General features: G+C 36.6%; 1 protein-coding gene across 2 annotated transcripts in view; it reads left to right on the top strand.

Annotated features, from left to right (window-relative positions):
- The window catches only part of Kcnt2 (potassium sodium-activated channel subfamily T member 2), a 389,981-nt gene that overhangs the window by 329,128 nt on the left and 39,579 nt on the right, over positions 1 to 21,274 (top strand). For both annotated transcript variants that reach the window (XM_038349154.1, XM_038349153.1), the window contains 2 exons: positions 204 to 338; positions 16,335 to 16,446. In XM_038349154.1, coding sequence (XP_038205082.1) covers positions 204 to 338; positions 16,335 to 16,446 — 247 coding nt within the window. The remainder of the gene's footprint in view (positions 1 to 203; positions 339 to 16,334; positions 16,447 to 21,274) is intronic.

The raw sequence follows: 21,274 nt of genomic DNA, 5'->3' as shown, positions 1-21,274 counted from the left end.
GGTATCTGCAGAATTCTGAATTCTGCGTATCGCCAGATCATATTATCTTATCATTCTCCTTAATGTCTGTCTGTGTTCTTGATAAATTCATCTATAAAGACAACATGCATAGGCCTAATGATAAACAAATATGAACAGTGATAATAGTGTTGTGATTTATTTAAAATGGTATTCTCTTTTTTTCTTGTGGATTTTTATCAAAGCCTAGACGACTTGCTCAGGTGTGGCGTGACCTTTGCTGCCAACATGGTGGTGGTGGACAAGGAGAGCACCATGAGTGCCGAGGAGGACTACATGGCAGACGCCAAGACCATTGTGAACGTCCAGACCCTTTTCAGGTGTGTCTAAAGCCTAGCCCGTCTTTTCCATCTGTAAGCTATTTCATTCGATCTGGACGTGAGAAGTGACAGTGTGACATGAAGCCTGGCCTTGGGTCCTTCCTTTAGTCATTTGATCATGAAGCAAAGACTTCTTTAGCACATAATGTGAAACTTCAGTGTCACAGACTGCATTATTTCCAGCTTTGAAAAAAGAAACGTGTGGCCTACGGAATTGTGACAGTAATTCAGATCTTCCCAACACTTTCACCATTCTCTTCCCTTCACCTTCAAACCTTCATTGGTAGCAATGACAGAGACATCCAAATACCTCTGTTTATAGGTTGAGTTCAGAATTCACAGGTGTGAGTCCCAACTGCAATCACATTTTGATCCGTGGTTTTTCAGAACTTTCCTTCTCTAAACCTCAATATAACACTTTCAAGACTACTTGTAACTTAAATATTTTAAAATATCATGATTTTGCTATCAAGATAAAAAATATATTGTCTAAAAAACTTGGCATTTTAATATAATTTAATTTAATATATAATATATATTAAACATTATTACTATAACCATGAGTCATATAACTGCCAGGTTCTTGTGACAGAATAGAAAATTCAAAAAACTTACCCTATTGCAGAGAGCCGCAAAGTCCATTTGGTACCATGTCCACCTAGAGCCTCCCCTGACATCACTAACTTTATGACCTAAAGTCTTCCTAACCTAATTGAAATTCAGTTTCCCACAGCCATAAAATTCTGAGAAAATAAACCTTGAAATGGAAAAGTAACAACTAGCTATAGGATATGTAAAGAATCTATCATACTACCACAGCCAGAAACATATACCCTGAATTTGCATAAGAAGTTTAGCTCGAGCAGGAAGAATATACACTGTAAAGTTCTTACAATGTGGCAGAATATGCAGAATACAACTAATATGGCTGTCTTGAATAGTGCTTTGAAAACTAATGTAAGACATATTGAAAATCAGCAACTCGTTACTTTAGAGAAATAAAAAAGAAATTAATTCAATCATGAGGTCCATAGTCAGTAAATAAAGTAAGAAAAAAACATACTTTTTCCCCTTCCATTCTTTGCAAAAGCAATTAGATCTTTCAGAGACGAAAGTTTCAAACTAAATGTGCTATTTTACTTCCAATGTCCTGAGTTTAATTCTGTCATGACAGAGTTAAGATTGGTTTAATCTTTAGTGTCTTCTCTTTGAATAGATTATGTGATTCCAAGACAAAAATTCATTTTGTCTTATTGAGAAGTGTTCGTTAATCACTTGAAGCTAACTGGCAAGAGTTATTTAAAGAAGATATATTATAGACGACTGACACAAAACAGCCCTTCTCTGAGTACCTGGCTGATGGATGCAAGCCTGCAATGCGTGCATGAATGAATGAATGAATGAATGAACGAACAATGTAAGGTCCCTCAAGGACCAGTTTTATCTTTCTTTAAGGAGAGCACAATCGTACACAAAGAGTTATCACTAACTACGAATTCTAAGAACAGGAGAAACAGTCTTTTCCAGGAAAGAGTATAACAATTGGTTATCCAGTTCCAAGTGGTCAGTCCTGAAACCATATTTGTACAAGTAACCTTATAGGGACTGAGAAGCTTATGTTCATATGTTTAGGAATATATCTATTAACAATTAAAGTAATCAAGGTCATTGATTTGAAAGACACCAGCAGAGCATATAGAGGAGGATTTAGACATAGTGAAAAGAAGGGGGAAATGTTATTATTTTAATCCCAGCATTAAAAAAATTAAAAGAGTAGGCTATTTTAGAAGTTGTATAATTTTTATGGCATTTAGGGTGAATAAATTCTAACAGACTTTTACAAGAACTGGTAAAAAAAAATTTTAAATGGATTTCCTTTTTTCTTTCTTTTTCTAGATCCTATAGAGACATAGTCATTATTTCAAAAAGTACATAACAATACTTTTCAGGGAATTTTTTTCTGTTTTTATTTGACTTATGAACTGATAATCCCATGTTAATAAAGATACCTTAGCCTTACATAATGAATATAAAGTATCTGTAGATTCCTACAGTGTAAGATATATCTCCGTACAAATAAATGGCCAAGTTATGTAAGACTTAGCACATCAATTATGTAGTGTCAGTCACTATTTCTTGGTTGCTTTTCTGCATTGCTCACAGGGTTTAGCTTCCAGTTTAATGTGGATTATTGCCACCCTACATCTACTCTAACACTGATGTACCAGTAGTTCTCTATAAACATTCCTTTCAGTAGCTTGCCCTCACTCTGAGTCAATGTCATGATCTTGAACTCTGAGTAGTTTTACCTTCTAAACTCTCAGTTTCTTCACTCAGTCTGAATTTGTTTTACCTTTCTATTTTTTTCTAACTCTTCTAAATCTTCATATTCCTTTAATTGCTCTGTATGCCATCAGCTGGCTCCCCTACTCTTCCTAGTTAAGTGAGGGGTTTTCTTCTCTCTGTCCAGACTGAATTTTGGCCCCTTACTCTCTATGTTGGCTTAGACATCTTACTAAGAAAGCTGCCAACTTTCAGAGTAAAATTATATTTTTTCTTTACCCCTTCTACTATTTTTTTTCTAATATCAGACCAAATCCTAAATTTCTCTTTCACTTCAGAATTCCGTGCTCACTCTGAAAACATCTTACTCCAACCCCCATGATGCTGCCAACTGACAAAGTTCTAAGCCTAGCCTGAGTACTTCAGTGATTCTGACAAAGAAAACCCAAAGAAGTTGGTCTTGTTAAATCTATCTTCTCACTCCCAGCTGCTGCTGGAATATCTTTTACCTGTCTGTTGTTTTACTTGCAAAAACTAATAAAATTGCTCTTCAATTAAATTCTGCAAATCTAAGAGCCAACAAAAAGACTCCTGTGTTCTCCAGCAAGACAAAGAGAAAGAAATTTAAAAGGACCGTGATAAAGGATATGAATCACTCACAGTGACAGAGTGTGAAAGTCAAATCGATTCGCAAATAGTCTGTTATCTACATCCTGCTAGAGAAACTAGTTCAGAGAGGTGAAATCTAACTGTGGTGTTTGCTGTTAGCCCAGGGGTTCTAGGGCCAAACCTCAGGCTCTAACAGCTTAACAGGCTAGGTTTGGATACTCATCCCTATATGCCAAGTAAGAGACAAGATGCTTAATTTGTTTCTGTTGTTGTAATGAACACCTTGTGCCAAAGCAATCTGGGCATAGGAAACACTTTGCTTCAGTTTAAAGGTTACAGTCTGTTTGTGCAGGCAGTAGGGAAGGAGCACAAGGCAGGACAATGAGGATCACTATCTCCTGGCTTGCTTTCCCTGGCTTGTCCAGCTGGCTGTCTTATACAACCAGGCCTACCTTCTGAGGAATGACACCACCCAGAGTGAACTAGGCCTACATCAGTTAACAATGAAGAAAATGCCTCACAGACATGGTCCAGGAGGCAATCACTCCTCTAGGGTTTCTTTGTATCAAATGTGACAGTTTGACAATGGAAGCTACCTGTATGAACTGAGGAATGGTGAAAAGCAGAGAAAGGAGATTTAATCAAGTACACTGAATAATGTTGTGCCCAGATTATGACCCCCAGAGAGAGACCACTAGAGAGACCCAGACTGTAATAAGCAAGGTTTAATCAGCATAATACAAACATGTTTGGAACTCATCTCCACCCTGGTTGTAGTGAGGTATAGAGGAGTTCTATCTCCTCTGTGGGGTAAGCTTTTAAAGGCTTAACTACAAAGAGACTCTGAAGCTGCTTTGGCAGGGGTGCAAGGACTTTTGCTCCCTCCCATCCTGATAAGTCAGCTTTTTCCTTGTTCTTAGAGCAAGGCCACTTAGTTAAGCCATCTTTATCAGTCTGTACTAGGTGGCTGGCGGGGCTGAGCTAAGTGACCTTGTGTTCGGAATCTCCAGTGGGAGAGGGGAAGGCCACTATCTTCTTGGGAAACCATTCTGCTAGGAAATTTTTTCTAGCGCCTTTGAGAATAAGGGGTTAGGGTCCTACAAATAAAACAATCAAAAGCAGCATCCAGTAGTCCAGAGTTCATCTTCAGATCATCATTGAGCCCTTTGAATTTCAACAGACAAAAGAATTGGATCATGAGACAAGAGGTTTGAAGAATAGAGAAATCCTGGCCAAGCTAAGGTCGCACCCAACATTGTCTTAGATTAGTCCCTATAGGATAGTCAGAAGTAGTTGTCTCTGTTGTCATAGCTTTAGCTGAGTAGAGACGTTATAAAAATATGATCGTTCCTGTCCCAAGATACTCCCTTGCTATCACAGACAAGTACCCTTCAGGGTGAGAAGGAGAAATTTTGTGAGTTAGATTTCTGGCAGAAAACTGCATATGCCCACCAGCAAGTAGTTAGGCTAAAAACTATCTCTGTTTTGTTTTTTTTTTAAGATTATTAGAAAGGTGTCCATGAGTTCTGTATGTGTCATATTAGATTAGAAAAAAAAAAAAAAACAGATCAAAAGTGAGGAAATCTCTCATTTCGTTATCAGAGATAATTTTAGGAACTTTCTTGATTCTTTTGGTAAATATAAACATTTTTAGTTTATCTAACCAGAAGGTGAAATTCTTAGACAAATGAAATACATGTAATATCAATTTTCTATAAAGATGTTTAGGATTACCTCCATTTTGTTTGTTTGTTTGTTTGTTTGTTTGTTTGTTTTTTTGTGACTATTTGTTTATTTATTTATTAAAAATTTCCACCTCCTCCCATCCTTCCATTTCCCTCCCACTCCCCCCACTGCCCCTCCCCCTACCTCTCCAGTCCTAAGAGAAGTCAGGGTTCCATGCCCTGTGGGAAGTCCAAGACCCTCCCCCCTCCATCCAGGTCTAGGAAGGTGTGCATCCAAACAGACTAGGCTCCCAATAAGCCAGTACATGCAGTAGAATCAAAATCCGGTGTCATTATTATTAGCTTCTCAGTCAGCCCCCATTGTCAGCCATGTTCAGAGAGTCCGCTTTGATCACATGCTAATTCAGTCCCAGTCCAGCTGGCCTTGGTGAGCTCTCATTAGATCAGTCACACTGTCTCCATGGGTGGATGCAACCCTCGTGGTCCTGTTTCTTTTTTATGTCTCAACCTTGAGGGATTTATGTTGATACTCTAATCTTATGTGAAAGTTCCTGGAAAATGCTTGTCCCCTAAGCAAATGTAAACAGATTGCAAGTAGAAGCCAAGATGATGAGTCAGTGTCAGGTAATCTGGCATGAGAACTTTTCATACATCACACCTTAACCCCAACTTTCTTGGTGGCTGTATAAAAGTAAGTCACCATAAAATCCTGGCAGACCTCAGATATATGATTGTCTTGCTTCAAGCTCAGGAGTCATGGGATTATAAACATGCCCACTGTGGGCAGACATTTCTGTCCTGCCAGCAAGTTCCCCAAAGAAACATAAACGCTCAGCTGATATCTTAGGCTTGTTCTTCCATAGCTCTTATAACTTAAATTGGCCCATTTTTATTTATCTATGTGCTGCCCCAAGGCTTGATTACCTCATGTATGTACTTCCCATCCTACTTGCTCTGTGTATCATGGTATTTCCTCAGATACATCCTTCTTCCCTAAGTCCTCCTAGTCAAGCTCTCCTGCCCAATCTCTTCCTGCCCAGTTATAGATCAGTCAGATCTCTATTAACCAATGAGAGTAATACCTATTTACAGTGTACAAAGATGGTTCTACAGCACCATACCCTGTCTGGCCTGACTACATTCTGATTATGCAAATTTCCTCATTGACATAATTTAAATATCCCTGAAGACATTTAAATGTCCCTGAGGACATTGCTTGTTAGCCATTTAGTGTTGATTTGCTCCTAACCGCCCTCCTTTGAGATTTTTCAGAAAATAAGTGATTTATGTCCAGGAATTAGCTTTATGATCAAATGCAAGCAAGGTTTGTAAGAAAACAATAGCTTTTCCAACAAACATTCCTGCCTCCTTTGCCAGCTTGATTTTGTCTGTTTTGTAGCCAATGTCCTAGCCTGTGAAAGGATCATATTTCTGGTTCTCTATAGTTAGGAGCTGGACTCTGACAGCATGCCACCAGAGAGCAGTTACAATGTATTAAAGTACAATCGGCAAATAAAAAGATACAAGAGCAACAGAGTAAACAAGGTGTTTGAAAAATAAGAACTCCTTAGATATCTTAGGAATTTTTTTGTTTTGGTTTTTTGTTTGTTTGTTTGGTTGGTTGGTTGGTTGGTTTGGTTTGGTTTTTGGACAGGGTTTCTCTGTGGCTTTGGAGCCTGTCTTGGAACTTGTAGACCAGGCTGGCCTTGAACTAAAGATATCTACATGCCTTTGTCTTCCAAGTGCTAGGATTAAAAATGTGTACTAACACCACCTGGGTAGATGTCTTAGGAATTTTAATACCCTTAATTACATATACTCTCTTATGATTTATCCCCCACAATCCTTTGTGAATTACTTAGGTCTTTCACAATATGCACTTTTCTTTTGTTAACAATTTCATTTTCCTTTATGGAATAATCTGCTCACTTTCCTTGGGACAAACCTTATTTTATTAAACATAAATACTGTCATGTCTTTTATTTTTTCATTCAAACCTTCCTTATCAAAAATACATCCTCATTCTTGTACTTGTTTCTTAGTTCTCATATTTTTTATTTTCTTTTTTAATATAAGGAAATAGAATAAAAATATGAACCTATTAAAAATAAGAAGAATACAAATAATTTTCATGCAATACATTAACTTACCTAGAAGTTCCTTGGATAGACTGTATGTGGAGCACTGGATTAGATGCCTGGCATCACACAATGCTCAGCATGGTGATATAACCAGGAAACTTTAGTGCTCAAGAAGTAGAGGCAGAAAGATCAAGCAATCATATTTTGTATCATATTTTGTTTCCTACCAAATGTAAGACTAGCCTGGGCTATACCAAATAGTGTCAATCAATCAGTCATCAATCAATCAATCAATCAGTGACTTGTTCATAGATTGTTAAATTTAAAAGTTCTTTTATATTGCAAGTACTAGGAAGATTTTACTGACACTTGTATTTTTTGAAGACTCTTGTCTATATTTTGTCTTTGTTTCTCTAAAGTCTGAGTTACAGAATATCATGTTCCAGGGCTGCCTGGCAGGCATTTCTTGGAAAGTGATAAAATTTGCAGAATCAAAAAGATAAAAAGAACAGAAAATACTAGTATCCATTCTTCTGATAAACTGACAGAGATAGTAGAAAGTTACTTTATTTCAGAAGGAACCAGAGTAAAGCAGAAAACTTCGCCCTTTGGTGCATACTGAACAGGAAACTTGCTCTTGGTCCCAGTGTTAATCTGGACCTAGTGCACTTCTGTATTCACTAAGAAACAAAAGAAAAAAGAAAGTATCATTGTTACTCTTCTAATTCTAAGAAGAGATACCATGACAAAGACAATTCTTATGACAGAAAGCATTTAATTGGGGCCTTGCTTGCTGTTTCAGTGGTTAGCCTTTTTTATTATCAGTGAGTGGGGGAGCATGATGCTGGAGAAGTAGAAGACAAAGACACTATGCCTTGCAAAGACTTTTGAAATCTCAAAGCCCACCCACAGTGACACTTCCTCAAGCAAAGTCAAGCCTACTCCAACAAATCCATCACTCCTAATCCTTATCAAATAGAGCTCTCTCAGAGGACAAGAGTTTGGTTCCCAGCACTCACCCATGTTTAGCAGCTCAGAACTACCTGTATTTCTAGCTCCAGGATCAAACTCCCTCTTCTGGCACATGTGAGCACCTGCACTTATGTGCACATACCCACATACGCATACACAAACATAATTAAAAATAAATAAGTAAATAATTGTGTTTGTGTTGCCTGAAACTAAACATGAATGAGCAGAGACTGAAGTTGAATCTTTAAGTTGTTCTTTAGCCAAAGAGGCAGTGAAATGATGAAGCAGTAGATTAATTAACATCTTAGTAACTTGTTTTCCCTCTCATTTCCAGCCAGTAGACTTCATGAGGTAAGGATGGGGCAGAGGTTGTCTGTCAATCATTGCAGAACTCAGTATTGCCCCTCTGGTAAGGTAATCAGTAACTTTTCAAAGACTTGTAATGTCTGCAGTTCCCTGTAATCATTCTTTTTCCTCTTTCTCATTCTCAAGATGTCTTGTCTCAGACTTTTCTTGAAATGCTGAGTGGAGTTAGTGTCTCCCAGCATTAACCTTGTACTTCTTCCAGAGCATCTGCACTGGGGAATAAGGGATTGTTACTTCAGAAAAAGTCATTAGTGTTTTTATATGCTAAACTATTAATAAGTATATATAGATTTCTCTCTGCAATGTGACATGAAAGTTTCATTTTAATACAGATTATAAAAAGCCTCCCTGTGTCTCTGTCTCTTGTCTTCCGATCAGTGTGATTAGTGGTTCTAAAGTTGTACAGTGTTGACAGAACCCCAAGGAGCTTCCAGGTTGATGTCTTTTGTGTAAAAATAAATTATTTCAACAGAATAGCTCAAATAGGTCTTTTTCTTTTCTTTCTGATTTTTTCACCAATGGGAAATTAGGAAACATAGAGAACCAAGGAAATTTCAGTCCCTTGACAATATTGAACATGTTTTCAACTACTGAGCTTATCCCTATCCCTACAAAGGTATTTTATTACTTACTTTGTTTTTAGACAAGTTTTCACTGTGTAGATCAAGCTAGTATCTAACTGGAAGTCCACTTACCTCTGACTCCCCAGCTGCAATTTTATTTCTGGAATTATAGACATGTCTGATGCCCAAATCCTAGACAAAGACCTTTTAATTGCTATTGTCTTGATGTGTTCCTTTTTACCTGCTGGGTTTGCTTATAAGAATCTTACAAGTATACATATGAATCATAGTTCTGCTCTCACAGGGAGTAAAAGACAGATTAAGCTGGAGACAAATGTGACAGACCATGACCCAGCAACATAGATTCAGGTTGTCCCAAATAACACGGTCCAGGATGGAAACAGTTTCACAAAGTTTTTATAGATACAGAATAAAAATAAAAGTAAAAAAAAAAATCAAAGTATTTTCAAATACATCATTGGAAGTGTCTGGTGGATGGTTTACACCAAAACATAGATACCTTTGCTGTAGGTCTCTGATGCTTTCTGATAGTATTTTTAACTTTTGGAATGGCAGAAGCTAGTGACATGTTGGGTTTCAAAAGGAGATTTCAAAAGCATTCTAGCTAATAGTTATGAGAATATTAGGTCAGCTAAAGATGAGCAATAAAAGGCTAAGGAGACTGAAGGTAGCCTGATGACATTTGGCTCTAGATGTGCAGCATTCCGGCTTCCTTTACTTATGAAGTTCCAATCAGTCAGTCTGCACCAGAATAGCAGACTTTGATCCGTCAGTTACCCAGCGCCAATAATCAGAGGCAAGAGTTCAATCTTCCAGCTGTACTTTATACACAGAGATCTGACAATCTAAGAAGAGACAGAATCTATATCCTAAAAGTCAACCTTCTTTTACCTTTATGTTTCCCTGCTAGCGTGCTTTACAAGGAACCTCAGCAGCAGCACCTCTTCTGAAAGCTTAGTTAGTACTATCCCCACCAGTCGCTGCTCAACTGCTCATCTTTGTCTCTAAGACTCGCTCCTTAGTGTGTCTTGCACTTTTGCTTGTCATCTCTTTCTATGTAGTGGAATTTACCTATGCCCAAAGCCACTGAGTCTTAGTATTCTGCTCAATGTGCCATTTAGATTATGTCTAAATTATAAATTAAATTCACCACGAATATACCTTTAGCAGTGTATATATACTTAGTTACTTAAAACATATAAAAACAAATTTCTTTTTGTAGTTTAAATGACCTATGTTCCCTTAGAATGCATAGAGTAGGTACTTGGTCTCTGTCTCTGTCTCTGTCTGTCTCTGTCTCTGTCTCTGTCTCTCTCTCTCTCTCTTTCTCTCTGTGTGTGTGTCTGTCTGTCTCGATCTCTGTCTGTCTCTGTCTCTGTCTCGGTCTCTCTCTCTCTGTCTCTCTCTCTCTCTCTCTCTGTCTCTCTCTCTCTCTCTCTCTCTCTCTCTCTCTCTCTCTCTCTCTCTCTCTCTCTCTCTCTCCGTGTGTGTGTGTGTGTGTGTGTGTGTGTGTGTGTGTGTGTGTGTATGGTTGTTTACTTGTTAGTGATAGACTTCTTTATAGCATGAAACTCCGGGATACCACTACCCAGACAACTTCAGAGCCCCTAGAGAAAAGCATGAAGAAATAGAGTATGTCTCTTACTTTGCTCAGAAATCAGATTGCTAGACACTAATCCATTGATCCCCTTCTCCTCAAAATCCATTTCTGAAGACCAAAAATCATCGAGAAGACAGGTACCAAGTCTGTGTCTGTTAACGTCTATCTTACTAGTGCTTCCTATCTCCTATTTCCACAGCTAAGTAAAAACACTAGCACACCTCCTCCAAGATGCAGATACACACACACACACACACACACACACACAAACACGATTTTACTTACAAAATATTTCCACCAGGTGGTGGTAGCACACACACAGAAACCCTGTCTCAGAAAACTTATTTTCATAGGTTTGTGAAAAAGCTAAATTTAAATAAGCACATCAAAATTGGATTAAAAATAGCCAGGTTAAGCTATTGATGTTCTTGGTTGGTGTTGTTTGAAATCCTAACAGAATCCACCTGTGTTCCTAAGGGGGGAAAAACAGTATTATTCTGATCTACTCTTTGTTTTAAACAATCTGTGACAAATGGGCAGATTTAGGAACAGGTATGAGGTGAAAGGAGAGGAGAAAATGTCTGAGAAAGAAAAGTTTCTCTGCATTGAACACAGTAAAAATATTTACTGCTCCTTAAGTATGCATTTAAACTGGTATTATATTGAAATGGTAAAAATTCAGGAGTAATTTCCTGCAAAGCTTCATTTATGCTCATTTTACTTCAGTAAGAAGCATTGTTGATTTTGTTTAATAAAATTTGGCGACAGAACCTGTAAGATAATGAGCACTCTGAACATGCAAGCAACTTACAGGTCTGTCATTTCTTAAAAAAATAGACCAAAATCTGCATTAGATCAGTAGCAGGACACAATAACCTCTACAGCCAACGTACTTACTTGTGGTTTAGTAATGGGGTACGCTTGACTCACGGATTTGTCAAGCATCTAGGAAGTTTTGAGAATATTCAAGCTGTTCCCACTATACTGATTAAGAAAAAAAAAACCCAGAAATTACTGGAAGACTTTTTGTGATAGTAGTCTGTAGAGGAAATTATTAAGCAATTTAATTAAAGGTTTACCTAAAGTACTTATGTTTCATAATTATTAAAAATAGTAGAATAGTGTTGAGATGGGGGAGCAATTCCTGGAGTTTGATGGAGACTTCTTTTCTCTGTTGAACATAATTTGGGGAACTATCATGGCAAAATGCCAATGTTCCCTGAAGTTACTATTATCAGTGCCTTCCAGGTCCTTTTTCTCCTAAAATAGAAGCATGAATATTATGTATCTTACAAAAGGGTTCTGCTATGGAAGAAAACTGACAGGGGATTTTATTGTGGAAAGAGAGCAAGCAGAACTTTTATGGGGAGTAAGGTTCAAGTGGGGTGCTGCCAGGATTCTTTTTCTAAGGGTCACTTAGTATTATTGGGCAGAGGAAAGAAGAGGTGAGCTGGCCAATCAAACTGTCCCAATCACAGATATTAAGGAGGCCTTCATCTGCCTCCCTATTCCAGACAGGACGGACAGGTGTTTTAGCACATACCTTCAAGAGTTAATAAAGAATTTAATCACATCCACTAGGCAGCTGTGCTCAGTATATTCTTATGTTAAAGGAGAAGGAAGATAAGGATGAGAAACCAGTACATGGCCCAGTTTCTCTAAACATGGCTCTTTCAGCACCTGGCTAGGACAGAACTATCTACACACCCAACAGCCAAGCATCAGAGTATCAAGCAAAAAGATGTGATTATTTTGATTTATGTTTGTAATGATTTAATTATATTAAACAGATTTATAATAAAATAAAGTAGCAAGCAAGAGAACAAAATAAAACTAATTATATTACTTTATTAATTGCTGTATTGTTATTTCCTAGTCTTAGTATCTAAGAAAAAAAGAGGCTTATTATATAAGGCTATTTTAAACTGTTTAGCATTCACAATGTGTTTAGCAAATATCATGACTAAGAAATAGATTTATGGCATCAGTATTTATAAGAAACATAATTAAATGCATTAGGCAAATGAATACATAAATGAATACTGTAATTGAATACAAGTAATGTTTTATAGACATAAAGGGTCCTATAATACTTTATTGCATAAGTATTACTTTTAAATTTTCACTAGGTGGCAGGCTTCGCTAATGCATTACTGCTTAGTTTAAAACAGTAAAATTCATTTATGTGTAAGAGACAAGTCACATACATTTTGTTCACAATACCATTTCAACCATAGTAGTCATTCAGATATAATTGAGTCCTGTAATTTTAATTATTGTTCACTCTCTCTTAGGCTCTATTATTCTGTTTCTAGTAATGAGTTAGAAAATAAGCCATATGCTTATAGCATTTACACATTGTAGGAAGATAACAATTCTTCAGCAGATGAAATACATTTCTGTCCTTAAGAAGGTTTATTTGCCTCAGAAATTCTCATTCATTAGTGTCTTAATGTCACTTCATATAAGAGTATCCCAGTCTGCCACAGTTTACCACCACTTAAACTAATAGACATAGGCTTGTAATCATTCAGTTCTGCTGTCTCCACAGTCAGTTCTCAGAGTTAAATAATGAGTATTTCACTTCAATATCTCTTTTGTATTTCCTTAAGACCAGAGATCACTAATAATGGACATTTACCATTTTTTTATTGTTGTTAAATTAGATGTTAGACACCAGCTCTCTAGTCCTAGAACAGTACTAAGGACAGGTCTACCACTCTTTATGCTAGGTAAGTTGGAAGACTTGATATTTCAAAAAGAGATTTGAATTTTAATATATGAAAAGCAAATATATTGCTAGATATTCTTAATAATATATTATTGTTTCTGGTTATCTGACTTTCTTTACTAAGTATCCAATCTGTATTAGAGTAGTAAGAAATGACTTTTTGAGTTTTGTCTTGATTATGAAGGATTAATTAGATTCTGACTATGGAAATTCTATAGTAAATGCATTTTTGTGTGTGTGTGTGTGTGTGTGTGTGTGCTTAAATTTCTTCAGTAAGGTGCCCATTGTAAGTGATTTCTTAAGAAGGGATTTGCCACTTGTGGTTTGAGTAGTTAATGCAGCTAGTTCTCTTGATTTGCAATAGAAGTTGGAATCTCCCAACAACCAAACATCAATGTACCAGACAAGAAAATGTGATTTTTTTTTTCTGGTCAATAGTAGATTTGATAGATCCACCAAGACCAGCCAGAGCCACAATGATAGCAACTCAACTAGTTCTACAGACTGAAGTTCATGTGATGGTTTGGAAGAGAACAACACAAGTCTGTAGACATTGAAATGGTAGTGTGAGTTTAAGCCATCCTCCCTACAGTTTTGCAGAAAGGAGGTACAAATGGGAACAGCAAAGAAGGAAGTTCAAGTATAGATTGCAGCATTTAGGGTCTAATTAAACTACAAGATTCTGTGTTAATTGATCTGCTTTAGTGACATTACTTATTCCATTTAACTACCTATAAGTCCTATTTTAAATACAGGCTATGACATCCCATATGTTAACTACATTTAGTATTATTATTTTATTTTTTAGCTAACTGGCTTTGAAATGAAAAGGAAACAATTCTGAAAGGAGATTGCTTGGGATGCAAACTATATAGATTACTTGTCAAGTAGACAGCAGGAAGCGCTGTGTCTACCACTAACCCATCATCCCAACTGCATGAGCCAAGATTCAGAAAATAGGCCTTAAAAGATTTGTTAGTTAATGCTATATAAGAGATAGGCAGTAGTAGGCCATGAAAGCAACACCTGGCCTCTCTAGATGTTGCTGTTTCATAAGAGAAAATCCCTAGAGTATAGGGCAAGAGATAGTGTGAAAATCAAATTCCAAGGAGCTTTAGAGGAGGATTTTCACTTCAAAAGATTTAAAAATTTCTCATTTTAACTGGATTCTAGAGGAAATTTAAAAAAAGATATCTTTGATTTCAAGCATGTAAAGGTTGAAGAGAACAGCAAACAAGAAAGCAATGGTATCTTAGGGAAAAAGATTAACAAAAAAAAACCCATAAAATCTCTATAAGATATAGCAGTGATGAGGCTCAGCAAAAAGGGGGCCTGCCATGCAAATGGCATGTTGTAGTATTTTCTCTCCCCCTCTCCCTTACACACACACACAAGCACAATAGTAACAACCTTAATAATAAATAAATAAAAACATTTAAATTTAAATTCCTTTGAAATACTATCTTTTCCTGCCACTTGGCTAAATGTTTCACAAATCATCCAAAATTTTCGGAGCTCCTTTCCTTATAAACAATCAAAACAATGGCATGTTACACACACAAAAAAAGTGACTGTGTTTTTTATGTTAAACCTATTTACTGGTATTATTTGCTTCACCTATGCTACATGTTACTTAGACAAAGAAATAAGATCTGCCATCAAAACTAAGATGAAGGCATAATACTGCCTACAATTCTCAGTTTATAAAGCATGAGTGATGTCAAGGTTCCTAAAGCCCCACGTAGGTAAAGAACGGGATATACAAATTTCACATATAACTCTGAAAGAGATTATTATGAAGAATGATTTTAGCATGTTAACTTGAACAGTTAAGGGAGCCCTTGGAAAGAGACTTTATAGGAAGTCATCATGAACTGTTGACTCTTCTGGGAACATGCCCCTGCATTCTGCTGAAGTATTATCTTGCCACACTTCTCCAGTAGGTGGGAGATGTTTCAGCAAATCTTTTATCAGCATCAGGAAATTAGACCCCAGGAAGTGTAAAAATCCTCCCCAGCCAGCACCATAGCTCAAGATTAGGGCTCCTCTTTTAAAACAAACACATTCATTTGTAAAGTACTGTCAAGCAATGAGCTGCTAAAGCTAGACTAGCATCAGCATTGGAGTTAATAGGAACTAAAGTTGATTTGTTTTTGAGGCCCAGACAAATGGTTTATGATTCATCTTTTCAGTCAATGCTAGTCCTTGAGCTCAGAGATGAGTTCAAACTGCTATTGTCATTTTAAGTGATATTAGCTTAATTTAACTTATTTCATTGTTTGGGAAAGGAAGCATATTACCATAGGAAATAACTACAAGGAAATCCAAAAACAATAGAACCAGAAAAACTGTGATGCATGAAGATCAGCTAGACCAGAACAGCAACAGAAACAAAAATATTCTTTTATTGTACCATCATGATGCGCTACTCTGTGAGGGTGAAAAAATCAAGTGTGTGTGAACATGTGACTTTTTCAGTATATAAGAGAGACATATGGAAAGTGAGTAGTGCAAAAACACTCAGCTCATCTTGTAACATTTTTATTAATGCTTTCACCTTGACTTCAATTTATTGGTGGAATTTACCTAAATATGGTATTTTCTTATCTGAGGAGCTCTTTGTGCCAAGATTTGACCTTTAGAAAGAGTGTGGTATTAGGCAAGGAATCATAGCTTAGAAAATCTCATAGAATGGACAAGAAGAGCATCATGTGAATTTTTTAGCAATCTAAATAGTCCTATATTTTATTTTAATATCATCCACAAAGTAATCTTAATACCTTCTTAAATCAATTTTATGAGTTTCCCTTCCATGCTGTTTCATAATTATGTAAATAAAACATCAAATTAAAGGAAAATTGCTGAATTTATTTTTTCTTATAGTACAAATATGTTGGTTAAATATTTTTAAAAATAGTGCTACATTTTTCTTGTATTTTGCAGATCATTTTATGTGGCAGTGCCTGCAGTTGTAATTGGATGTAGTTTTATGCCTAATGCTAAGAATCACTCATTCATAAATGTTATTATAAAAACATACCATATTGGATTATTAGTGTGATGTATTTTTTTTTCTTTAATTTAGGTTGTTTTCCAGTCTCAGTATTATCACTGAGCTTACTCACCCAGCAAATATGAGATTCATGCAATTTAGAGCCAAGGACTGTTACTCTCTTGCACTTTCAAAACTGGAAAAGGTAAGGCCAATATTAAGGAAGTTTGTCTGTGTGCGTTCAAAGACTCATGGAAGAAGATATGTACTTTATAGAAAGAATAATAGCTTTTGATGGTTGCTGGCTTCAGTCATAACTCTGGCACAGCCTGAGACAAAGGCAGCTTTGTTGCTGACCTAGGCAAGGGTGCCTACCTCTTCAATTGAGCTGCCAGAGCATACTAGATTCTGAAAAGCAGGAGCAAAATGCACTAAAGACTGGAGTTTTGATTTAATAAGAGTCTTTCAAAGAATTCCCCAAATTAGGATTACACAATTTGTATGCTAAACATACCAACGATTTTGCAGTAATGTTCTGTAAATTTTAAGGTTTGATTTCCATTCTAAGGACCAAGCCGAGTGTGATCCATGGCTTCTTGACTCTTGGGTGATGCTAGATTTGTGGGCAACTTCTTAGGAAGGGAACTTTATGACTAAGGCACAACGGATTGTAGTTGCCTACTCAGGTGATTCGCTAATACCTAATCAGAAAATACTTCATGGTTCTTCAATTTTCAAAAGCAAAGATCAATCTTTCAGCTCATACTTATATGTGATTAGCTTACTTATGTGCAGATATATTACCCAATGATCAGGCTAACAGGAGCTACTTAAGTTTTACTGATAACCAAACTTCATAATGCATATGCACCAACAACAGTTTCCTTGTGTGTTGTTTAGGGCAAGTACAAGCACAACGGAATAGAGTCAGATCGAATATCTTGGTTCAAAGTAGGGTTTCACTATTATAACAGATACTGTCTGAACTTCTTAAATATATATAATGATAAAGTGTTTTTGGTGCTCTCTGTGCTTTCAGTCTCCAAAATTAAAACATATGCTATGGTAGACCACTCTTACATTACTATTCTTTGGCACTAGGGAAATCATTGGTATTCTTTAGTTACTGATGTAGAAAATAAGTTTGATATGGTGTAAATTCAAAATTATACACTCCTCAAATCAATTGTGTATGGTAAATATAGAGCCATCAGAGTTCAGAGCAAACAACTTCCAGGACACCACACCATTTTAATGCTTTAAAGGTTTTTGTAGTGAGAGCTAAATGGGCCCAATCTCCCTAAACAAACACAGTAGTTAGGAATCTGGGTGGGATTGGTGATGACAGGTACCTTTTGCATTGTCCTGACAAGTGAAATGGATGACATTGTAATGAAGAGCCTAGGCTCTGGAGTTGGAAGCCAAATCACCACACTTCTCAGTGATGGAACCTGGATTAGTTATTTGTTGTTGTTGTTGTTTCTAGCCTTGAAGTCTGTTTTTAAAATTAATTTACTTTTTTAAAAATTTCATTTTACGTTTCAACCACAGTTCTCCCTCTACCCCTCTTTCTGCTATCTCTCACCTCCCCCACAACCCACCTCCCATCCACTTCTCCCAAGGTAAGGATAAGGACTCCACTGGGGAGTCAACAATGCCTGGGACATTAATTTGAAGCAGAAGCAAGCCCCACTGAGCTGCATTAAGGCTGAGCTTGACATCTGATCATAGGGAAGGGGCTCCAATAAGCTAGCTCATGTGTCAGAGATAGAATCTAGTTCGGTTGCCAGGGGCCCCTCAGATAGTTCAATGTTCACCATTTTCTCCCACATACAGAGAGTCTAGTTTAGTCCCATGGATCTAGTCTTGAAATCTTATCAGTAAAATGGCACTAACAAATAAATTGTCATGTAAAGGTTATGGTTCATAATAAAGGCATAACAGTCTAGTATTTAATTTAATAAGTATTTAAATGATGCTAAATGATAAATTATATTTGTTTATAATGTCATAATTCTTGATCCTATTCTCTGTAATTATTTGCAAGGCCATTTGATGCAGAAGTGTCATAAATGTGGATATTTTCAACATTCATAAAAAATTTGCAGCTGTATGTTTCATGCACTAAGTATACAAAAGACAAAATGAACATTTTTAATCTTTGTTTATATATCTATTTAAGAAGTAAATCTATTGACATCTTAAAAATCCTTTGTATAAATATAGAAAACTTTATTTGTATATCGAAAGCAGATTATACATGCTATGCCAGTTATTTTTTTTTTTTTTTTTTTTTTTTGGTTTTTCGAGACAGGGTTTCTCTGTGGCTTTGGAGCCTGTCCTGGAACTAGCTCTTGTAGACCAGGCTGGTCTCGAACTCACAGAGATCCGCCTGCCTCTGCCTCCCGAGTGCTGGGATTAAAGGCGTGCGCCACCACCGCCCGGCATATGCCAGTTATTTATATGTAACATTTTATTCACCAAGAACATGTATTTTGAGTATGTAACAACCAATTATTTACCTTTGTTGGTATATCTTTGCAAATAACGGGGAGTTATGTTACTGAACAAGGACCCTCTACTGGACTCTCATTAAAATCCATTCTATGAAATCTCATTTGGTTATAAGGAAGATTTATTGTGAGTTTGTTCAGGTGAGGGATCAGGAGTGGAAAACTTGTTAGGGTATTGAAGTTAGAGAAAGTGAAAAAGCTACTGGTTGATTGAATGACAGAAAGCGAGAATAGTGGAATCTTTGCTTAGGCATAGATTTTTGTGGTGAAGTAGCACTTTCTTTATGCTAGATGTTAACTATGTGATCATACAGGAAGGGGAAATTGGAGTCCTTTCTTTGGGTTCTTAGTCTTATTAATAAAATATTAAAATGGGTTTGAGTGAAGCTCAAGGACAAAAGATGATGTTTAATAATAAACTTCATTCTGGGCAGTCAAGGTGTAAATGAGATAAACATTGGAATGCCTGTTTATTATGATTTGTCATGCCACTCTAGGGACGAGTAGACATCTTCTGATGATCTGAATCTAGAAAGAAAACTATGGAATGAGTCTCTCTTTAAGATTTTATCTTATGTACTATTAGTAGACGTGTGTGTATGTGTGTGTGTGTGTGTACACATATAGGCATATGTGTTACCTGTGTGTACTTTACCCACTAATCCATTATTCTGTCCATGAACTAAGAGTATTATCTGTAGTAATGGGGAGCAGCGGGCTGTGTCCTGCCACCCAGCTAGCTTAGCCCCAAAAATAATTACACAGAAATCTATATTAATTAAATCACTGCCTGGCCCATTAGCTCTAGCCTCTTATTGGCTAACTCTCACATCTTGATTCAACCCATTTCTAATAATCTCTTTGTCACCACAAGGCCGTGGCTTACTGAGAAAAATTCAGCATGTCTGACCTGGCAGCTTCATGAAGGTCGGCTCTCTCTACCTCTGCCTTCTTCTTCCCAGCATTCAGTTCTGTCTCCCTGCCTATCTAAGTTTGCCCTATCAAAAGGCCAAGGCAACTTCTTTATTTAACCAATGAAAGTAACACACAAACAGAAGAACCTCCTACAATTATCCAGTATTCTTAGAAATAATTCACCTGGCTTAATTTTATGGTTTTCCTTAAAGGAAAAGTGCAAGAGAAGGCCAGAGAGCACCTTCCTTGTTCTGATGCTTTAGTATATGCAAAGATGACAGAGCGAGTCTTTAGCCCATTTCCACAGCAACAGTTTCAGGTTCAGAATGGAAAAGTAGCTGAAAGCAGAGAAGTATCAATGGTCCATAGAACTTTCCAAGTGTGATTTTAAGTATTTGTCTCAAAAATGTCCTGATAATCCCCAGTGACATCCTGCAGTTGCTAAACCTCGTCCATTCCCCAAAGTCTCAAGATTGTATATCCCAGTGAGTGGTATGCTGATCCCTATACCAGAAGCTTCCATTGGTGTTATCCTTCAAGTCAACTATATTGTCCATAGTATATCATTCCACCTGGGGCTTTGACATTATCATTCCTTCACAAAGTAATGATAATTTGAAATGAACTGTGTAGTCTATTAAAAATATATGTTTTTATCTTTGTCCCTGTAATCTGGCTTTAAGCGCAAGAATGTCTTGTGCTCAGTGTTCCACCCAGACCTGGACTTTCCCTGTAGGATGTTACTCTGCATCCTATTTGGCAAAATTGCATTTAATGTACTCTGTGAGTGGACTCACAATACTAGCAGATTAATGAAACTCTGAGAGGTCCTAAGCTACATCTGGATGGGCAGAAAAGCCTTTGATTTGAGTTCAACTGGGAATTGCGACTTATGTGATGAAGTGGGAACCATGTGAAGTAGGAACCGTATAGCTTGTATGTTCTATGCACTAACTTACAAAATTGGAAGTGCACCCATCTAACAGCAGGGAATTGCTATTATAATGTAAACAGTTGCACATAATATTAGTAGTCATTGGAGAGCCGAAAAGAGGGGTATACTAATAACTAGAGATTAATTGTTGAGGTTTTGTTTTGCATATGTTCATTTTGCAAAGTCAACAAGAAATAATTTTGTACATCATCTTAAATCAAACTTGAATTAAATTAAATTAAACTTAAATTAGATTAAATTGAAGGGAATGGATATTTATCGGGCAACTGCATATGCACAAAATGCCTTGCCAAATATTGGCAGTATTAAAATTGAACAAAAAACTTGAAAATTATAATTTGATGGGCAACACAGACATATAAAAATGCATAAGATAATATTGTCTTCCTTCTTATTTTCTGTACAGACAACTATCTTGAGAAACTGAATTATTCATTAAAAATTCAGACACTATAGTTGCTAAATTAAATGTGGTACAAAATGGCAATATTTGATTTGATCCATTAGGAAAGATTCATATCCTGTTTTTACAAATACAATTTTTTTTATCCTTATTTACTTTTTTCAAGTGAATTTGAGGAAATACAGCTTTTTATTTCTTTACAAAGGTGAAAAATGCAAATGACATGAATAACAGCTTTACTATGTGA

The sequence above is a fragment of the Arvicola amphibius genome, chromosome 12 (genome assembly GCF_903992535.2).
Source record: "Arvicola amphibius chromosome 12, mArvAmp1.2, whole genome shotgun sequence".
In the NCBI taxonomy this organism is placed as follows: Eukaryota; Metazoa; Chordata; class Mammalia; order Rodentia; family Cricetidae; genus Arvicola; species Arvicola amphibius.
The sequence above is the reverse complement of the archived record's forward strand: the minus strand, read 5'-3'. Positions and strand labels throughout refer to the sequence as shown.